This window comes from Primulina eburnea, chromosome 4, assembly GCF_022965805.1.
Source record: "Primulina eburnea isolate SZY01 chromosome 4, ASM2296580v1, whole genome shotgun sequence".
Lineage (NCBI taxonomy): Eukaryota > Viridiplantae > Streptophyta > Magnoliopsida > Lamiales > Gesneriaceae > Primulina > Primulina eburnea.
Genome location: NC_133104.1, coordinates 26,177,975 through 26,186,494, shown reverse-complemented (window position 1 = coordinate 26,186,494; position 8,520 = coordinate 26,177,975). Strand labels below are relative to the sequence as shown.

Sequence of the window (8,520 nt, the reverse complement as noted above, 5' to 3'; positions counted from 1 at the left end):
AATCATACACATCACAAATGTATAAGTTTTATTTGAACACAATTAAAACATATTTTATCGATTTTAAAATTAAAATATTTATAAAAATTTATAAATAAAAAAAATTCATTAAATAATAAAATTTATTATATTTATTAATTCGGTTAATCGATTTCAAAATTTTGAAAACCGTAACCGAACTGAATTAACCGATATAACCGAATTTTTTTAATTTGAAAACCGAATTTTCGAAATAACCAAACCGAATTTCCGAATTGACTCGGTTCGGTCGGTTAATTCGGTTTGATCGAAATCTTGCTCACCCCTAGCTTTAACCCGTCGGACAGGCCTACCTCATCCCGCTATTAAAAATAAATGAGCTGAATTGATAATTTTGTGACTCGCTCTAACCTCAAATTGACCGTGGTAATTTCTATTGCACGCCAATCTCAAAAAGCACAATCTTATGTATGCACACAAACACAAGATATACCCGTGTTTTCAGTCTGTTTTCAATATCAATGACTTTTGAATATCACATTACGTTCAGAAAATGTCATCACAATGATCCAACTTGAATTAATGGTTGTCACAATTCTGCACATCTTCAACAGACTGCTGGGTGTGTAATCTTTTTAGTCATCCATGACCATAAAAGGAAATCCCCTGCAAAGAGAGACGAGAGTCGAGATTAACTACTTAACAAGATAATCCAATTTTTACTAACATTCATCAACTGAATCAATCACGAAAACCAATTTGGATGGATGATAGTTTTACTTGCCCCCTTAATTTGTAATATCGTATCCGATCAATAAATTAAAGATTTGAACTACCATTAGATATTGCTTGTCACGTGAGATGAGATGATAAAATATCCATAACATAAAGATAATAAATTGAAAGAAATGAATAACTTAATTATTTTCAACTCTAGTTATTGTGAAACTCGCGCCAAGTCGCTGGAGAGCATGGATGAAACTTGGAAATGAAATTTTATCATTCACATAAATGGTGCCTTACAAAAGGGAACATCACAAACGACATGCACAACTAGAATGCCATAGATATGGATGCATTTGTAGAACAAGAAGCATACAAAAACTATAATACAGTGTGTTTGCATACAGTTAATAATAGCAGAAAATAAGATACTAATAGACATACATAGCCCGAAAATTATACGAGGGCTAACAATTACAGGGATGACTAGTTGTTAGCGAATTATTTAAGCAAAATTGTTTCTATAAGATATCAGAAAACATGGTGCAATACGCACCTAGAGGACAACAAAATTCCAATAGACAAGGAAAAATTTCAAAAGGGGTGAAGAGGGAAATTCTGTTGTTCTTTTCCTCCCTCGGAGAAGGAAAATATGATTAGCTTTGTAGAAAAGATTATTTAGATATCATAACTCCTAGATCAAAATAAGTCATCAAAACATAAGAAGATTTCAGTATGCGACAAGATAGCCTAGATCAGGCAGCGCATGCCAATTTTTCTTTTTTTTTCCTTTCAAAAATAACATAACTTCCATATGGTTTACATGGGTGGTGGTGTTGCCAGGTTTAGTTTTAAAAAGCATTTGATTTTCTGTGTCTAGTACTTAGAGAAGAAATATTGCTTAGTTATCTCACCAGCCTCCATGCCTGGAGAAGTAGTCATTATCAAGTGAAACAGCAAGCGCCACAGCTACTGCTCTCTTTGACAGAGTCAATGGATGAGTCACACTCAATTCTTGGATCTACAAAACACAGATGCATAATTCAGGGGAAAAAATCACATATATATAAAAAGGTAAGGACTATTTATGTGCTGATTTACCCCCAGAGAAGGACCAACACCAGAATCAGCACTTCCAAATCTAATCACATACTGACCAGCATCTGTGAAAATCTGAAATAAATAAGCAGAAATAACTTTAAGACTTTACCCGCTTTTTTTTTGGAAACGAGAAGTAAATTTTAGTGATAAGAGTTCAGCAACAATTCATGTGTCAGCTTAAGCAGCCTACCACATAACTACGCCCATCCATTCTAAACTAACGAGGGTTAATAAATAACTTTTAACTCAAACTAAACAGTTGTGTAAGACAGTAATGTGTACAAACATTTTTCACTTTCTAACATTAGAAAACGGAGTTTCTCATCTCTTACTCAATTTAAGTTAATTATTCGGTTTAAGCAAGGAAACAACCTCAAATCCAAAACCCCTCCAATCACGATCAATTTCAGCCAACACATTTCCATCAATGTCCTTCAAAGTGAATGTCCAGTTCCAAAAGCCAGGATTTTCAACCACCGCAAACTGCTTATTTCTAAAACACAGAAAAACCCTACAATTTTGTTAGAATTCTAACTAGTTTCTAAAATTAAGATGAGACAGAAAAGTAAATTGTGACGGTTGAGAAAAATAACTAGAATTATAGTTTTAGTACCGAGTAAAATAACTATTAAAAGTCGAACTCTTACAGCAGCCAACCAATAAATCTGGTTGTGGCAAACCTAGTTTGCCAATTTTATAACGCCTGAGAGGTTGTAGCACAATCCCTCACTCTTGTACCTTTTTACCTCTTTAACAAAAAAGTACAAGGCCTTGACTTATTAACCTTAACATCGCCATGGCTTTTTCAAAAGACAAACAGAAACACTAGGGCCCCAGCCAAAAAAGTACAATTCCAGGCCAAAGTGAAAATCATCTTTATTGGAAAATGAGAAATATTAAGAATGAAACATCTTTGAAAATATACACGCAAAGAAACTAACTTTCAACATTCAAAATAAAGAAGGTATTAACTTTGATAAGAGTCGATATATTCTAAAATTGTCAGACAATTATAACATGAATCCGGCAGTTTGAGTAGCCTACAATTTTATAGCAGAATTATCCTCTGACCGACGAATAATACCACTGTCATACACAATGGAATTGATCAATAAGAAACATTACCCCAAGTACAAATCATAAATTCTCCTCCAGAGATGCCATCTTCTGTGAACAACACCAACTTCCTAACAGAAATAATTTAAATTTTGAGAAGATAACTTTCCAGATTTTTTTCCATTATCTGGTCAAATACTATTTAAAAGCCACTGTTGAAGAATTTAAAATCAATCATACTTGCCCATTTATCTCTGTGTAAATTGAGCTGGTGATCCACCAAAAGGGCCTCCTGACCTACTTGCGAGCAGTGAACAAAACCAATATGAAGAACAAGAACAAGCTTAGAGTTCTGGGTGGTGAAGAATGAACAGAATGAACAAAGTAAATGTTAGAAGTCCGTACCCTAAAGAGCTCATTGCCTAAACCATCAGTTATGTAGGCTACAAAAGGGCGCCTCAATCGAAGCAACTACAAATCAATTATGATAAAAGCATGACAACCTCACTTTCTACAGAAAACAAGGATTCCATCTAAAATAAAAGTTAACAAGCAGATACAGAAGATAAAGCCACAACTACACCAAATTAGTATTTCAATGAAGCAAGGTTTATTATTTTACCAGATGGTTTGCACAAAGAACACCCATCAGATACAAACTTTGTCATCATATCGGTACATCCGGAGAAACTAACGATAATGCAGTTCCAGACCTAAATTCTTACCATAACACATGTTTCCATTTTTCAAAGTACAAATTTAACCAAACTGTATGATAAAAGAACTGGTGGAGGTACTAAAATCAAACATCATGACAAGGACACTGAAACTAAATTTATGATCGAACATCACGTCACAAAGAAAGGAACAAATAGAACCCGAGGCTAGCAAATAAAGTGGTATGAAAAGCAAATTGCTGTCTACCTGTCTTGCGATGACGTTACTCTGCTCGCGAATAAAACCTACAGGCTACAAAGAAATCATTACAAGTAAATTATTGCTACCCAACGCTATGCAAATATTTTATTTAAACAAAAATCAGATTAATGGCAGAGCAATGATTAAAACAAAATACAAAATCCACGTACTGACTGTGGGTAGAAGACATCCACCACAGCATAACGATTTTCCTGTAATTCCAAGATACTGTTATTTTTCACAAAAATGACAGGGAAACAATGAATGAAACTCGAGGAAGATGTCTCAGATATAGGTAAAGATCAACTAGTAAATATTTTAGCCCATTAAGATTTGAGACATTATCTCAAAGCTCCTCATCATGGCAATAGAATACTGTTGAATACTGATGTAGCTCTGAAATTTTTTTAGGCATAATGTTGAGTAATATTAAGTCAATAAAGATACAACCAAGCACGACAAAGGGTAGTTTGATTTACAATATATGTGTACAAGCACCTTACTTGTGTTAATTCTAAACAACTTAAGTGTAAAATTATGTTTTCGCTATTCGGCCATTAAGCAGACCATTTTCATAATGTTACAAAACGCTTTGCATGATGTAATTATCATACACTCAGATAAGACCATCCCACACATATACCTAGTGTTCTGCAGGGTGTGTTGCAGTTTTAAAGCCCACACTTTTCCTTCAACTGTTATTTGGAGGGGTCTTTTTGAAGTATTAGTTATTGACTCTAGAAATATGGAACAGAGACTTGGCAATTAGAGTTTAGGATCCAGGGCAACAAGAGTGAAGAAAAATCTTCTTCTTCTCTACTGCACACGAAAATCGAAATTTCAGCTTATTTTTTATTCTTCTCAAAGAATCGCATAAATCTTTTTCCTTCAACAGCAATTTAGTTCCCCATCCACTCTGAATATCTTTCTCGTTTTTAATTTATGATTGCCATCTCTGTTGAGATCAGATTCATTAATATTTAAATGCACAATATTTATCAGTTGAGATCAGCCAGATGCAATTATTTTTCAACAGATATTCTCTGGAAATTTCAAGTTGCTGGTTATGCTAGTCAGATGTTTACTGAAAGCAATGAAAGTTAATATCCATAACTATTTCATGTTTATCATAAATTCACTCATGGTGAACATATGTATTCAATATGAGAGAAGCACAAAGATTTGGGTATCACTGCAAATTTTACTAGGAAAACTACATAATTCTCATAAATACGTAGCAAAATGTGTGAGGAGCAAAATGAATTTGATTTTTATTGGATCTGGGATAATAAAAACTTTGAGCATACATAAATATGTGTCTTGAGTTTATACATGCAAGAACAGAATATTGTTGAAAAATGGGTTGCGCCCCAACATTCCTCCTCTGCTAATCATGGCAAGGAGTAGGTACAAACTTGTTGCCTAAGACATAATAATCTATCTGTGATTTACAAGAAGAACAACAACAGGAATTCATACAACAGGACAGAAATAGATCAAGCTACAAGAATCACCTGCTCAAAACCAAGAACCAAATTGGCCCACTCTATGTCCCTGGTAATCAGTAAATTGGATCTTGCAAGAAGAGGTTTAACTATAGCCTGAAATAAATTAGGAGAAAGTCCTCACCTCAGAAGATTGCAAGAATGTGAATGTGAGTTGAATGAGATGAACAAGAGGCTGATAAATCATTACAATTTACAGAATTGATAATGCCTATAAATATGTACACTTTTCTATTCGATCATATTTATCAACAATCATATTTCATAATTCCTAGCTTTCACATATTTATTGTACGCAATCAAATTCAAGGCATGTGGATTGCCTCGTACACCAAAGTTTCGCATAGTAAAATTCAAATGCTTATATGGTAATTACCATGAAACACAAAACACGAATCAGAATCCAATAAAAGTCGGATCAACATGTAAAATTGAAGATAAAAAAAACAGAGGAAACAGAAGCAATGCATGCAACTAAAACAGTAAAAAAGTGGGAAGAAGCAGATCAAAATTGATATGTAACAAAATGCAAGGTATAATAAAGCTGTGACATTATAGTGTGAAAGGTATCTTAAGGAACAGATAAACCAGAGCACTAGAAGAATATCTCCAACAAGAAAAATACCGCACGCTGGTCTATGTGATCTCTGTCAAGAAGTATTCATATTTCAAAACCTCATGGCTCAAAAGCAGGAGACTCGAATATTAATTTTTGGGCTCTTTTCAAATTGTTTTCTCACAATTAATAATAAAAAAGGCCCAAATTTAGATTCATTTGAATAAACCGTGAGAGTAACAGGGAGCTAATTAATCATGTGATCAGCATAAAGAGTAATTAGTCTAACCCTCGTGTACATGAGTAATCACTAAGAAACAATTCTAAAATTGAGTTTCTGAGGAGCAGTTAAAACCTTATATTGTGCACTTGTCCAAACTAAATGGATAGTATTAGACAAATATGACCTATTACAGCAACCTCGTTATAGGTCATACAAGTATCAACCTTGCAAAATTATTCAATTTAATAATTAGTAGCTGTACATATTGCAGATTGTCAGACAAGCAGATTGTTTTCTGTTTATCATGGATGCAACTTGCGAACCTAATTTTTTAATGAGAGGAGTGTTGTTAAGTATGTACCTCACTTGTCCCCAAGGGTGCATTTGGGCTGATTCATTAGAAATCAAGAATTTTAAATCATTGCTTTTGTTTGGATTATTTTACTCAGATATTTCAAATCGATCCTCAATTTAACACATGCATCAATAATTATCATGATATCAATAATTATCATGATATCAAAGACGTCAAACATTGATGACGTTTAAAATCCAAGTCCCGAATCCTTTTCCTTAATCAAATCACTCCATCCAACTCAACCTAAAAGAATTTGTCAATCTAAGTAACAATATAGTGTTTTAGGTGGGAGAAAAAGTGAATTTAAAAATGTTTATGTTTTGTCCTTGAGAACAAAATTTTTGGGTAAATGATATTATGAAATTGAACATTGTTTAAAAAAAGAAATTTTTCTTCCAGTGAATAGAATACACTATATGGACATTCATGAAAGAAAAATTGAATGAATAAAGGATCATTTTATTCATCTGCTTTCTTTTAAAATTCCCCACAGTTGACATTCTATGTGACTTGAAATTGGGACCTCCATCTTAGTAAACCTACTATTCCACCTTTGAAAAAATTACTAGCCACAAATTGATGACAGAAATGAGTATTCGGTATCTGTTCGTTGGACCATGATATAGAAGGAAATCCATCTTGAACTGCAGACTCCAGTCCATAAGCGGGATCAGTGCGGCAGTGGAGCACATGAGAAATCTACCCTCATAGTTTGTATACAATATCCTCAACACAGTGATTATTTTTCATTTTGTCGTTAAAAGGAAAATAAACAACGAAAAAAGGTGCAGTGCCATCGAAGAGAGTTACACAAGCAGGAAGATATTTTTTGAAATAACTGACACACATCATGCACTAAACAGCTTCAGCAGAGAGTCAACCGCGTTTTTTTCAGAGTGAGAACTGATTATGACTTACGCATACCACAAGAGAAAGATAACCTCACCTCTTCCGAAGACATTGGTTCCAATATACCAGTGGCAGACCGGCTGGTGGGTGGCTGCTTCCTGTCCGAGTTATCCTTGTAATAAGCCTTTTCAGCTGCAACAGATGCTCCTGAAAACAACCTTTCCAGCGGAACTTGTAAAGAACCTTGGCCAGAAGAAAATGTTTGGTCGTGATCATAATATTTAAGTAATTTGTTTCTAGTTTTTCCAACTGACTTAGGCTTCTTTCGATCAGCAACCCAGAGTTGCACAAGAAAATCTCTACTCAAGTCTAGATCTTCTTTCGCCCTCGGCAAGCATTGACTAGAAGTACATATCGAATGTTTCTGAGAAACCGAAACAATTTCCATACCACGATAGGGCAGCTTAAAATTCCATGACATATTTCCATCCTGAGTGCATCCTCCCAGAAGCTGTAAAGATGAGAACCTCTTCTGAAAGGCCATAGCACACTTCTGATCCTTTTTCATCATCATACGATGAGATATGCTGTATCTGGTTCGCTCTACTGCATTACACAATCCCTTCGACCAGTTCATTCGACCAAGAAGCATATATAAGAAACTAGAAATTGATAACGAGGCTTTACTGGCTCCGACAAAGAAAGTTCAATTTTTAAGCAATCTACAGAAATGAACCAAAATCAAACTATTAAAGGCTACCTGTGACAAATTATATGCAAAATGTTGTGATCAATGGTTTAACGTGAAAATAAGGTATAAAACATATCAGCGTAACTCGCATTAAAATTGAACACCCACAAGCATTTCATTCATACAAATCAAAGCACACTCCTTACACTTAATAAAACTTAAAACTCCTAACATGGATTTCAATTTACAGAAATCAAAGCCCCTTGCTTCCACTAAATAAATATAAAAAAGCCAACAAATGCATTTGAGTTTAGTGAAATCGAAGAGATAAAAAGGGAAAAACAGAATAAAAGTATGAGAAATCTTGTTAATCATTAGTTATTACCATGTCTTACTGGGAGATTTTGGTAGAGTAGTAGATTAATTTTTCTTTCGAGCTTTGCAGTTATTGGTATTTGGATTTTGGGGGATGACGGTATTAGAATCGACGGAATGCATAGAAAACTCTCGAAAATTGAAACGTAGGAAGACTATGACTTGAACTTTGTTTAGTTTTTAGGC

The 8,520-nt window shown here is 34.2% G+C and overlaps 1 protein-coding gene across 1 annotated transcript; it reads right to left on the bottom strand.

Annotated features, from left to right (window-relative positions):
• Window positions 1-386: 386 nt before the first annotated feature.
• LOC140830926 (altered inheritance rate of mitochondria protein 25) lies at window positions 387-8,520 on the bottom strand. The gene is made up of 12 exons (XM_073194506.1): window positions 8,345-8,520; window positions 7,366-7,990; window positions 5,292-5,378; window positions 3,948-3,989; window positions 3,784-3,828; window positions 3,265-3,330; window positions 3,100-3,156; window positions 2,929-2,990; window positions 2,176-2,296; window positions 1,804-1,875; window positions 1,617-1,723; window positions 387-645 (listed from the first exon to the last, which is right to left on the bottom strand). The coding sequence occupies exons 2-12, from the start codon at window positions 7,918-7,920 to the stop codon at window positions 615-617; spliced, it is 1,245 nt and encodes a 414-aa protein (XP_073050607.1). The 5' UTR covers window positions 7,921-7,990; window positions 8,345-8,520; the 3' UTR covers window positions 387-614.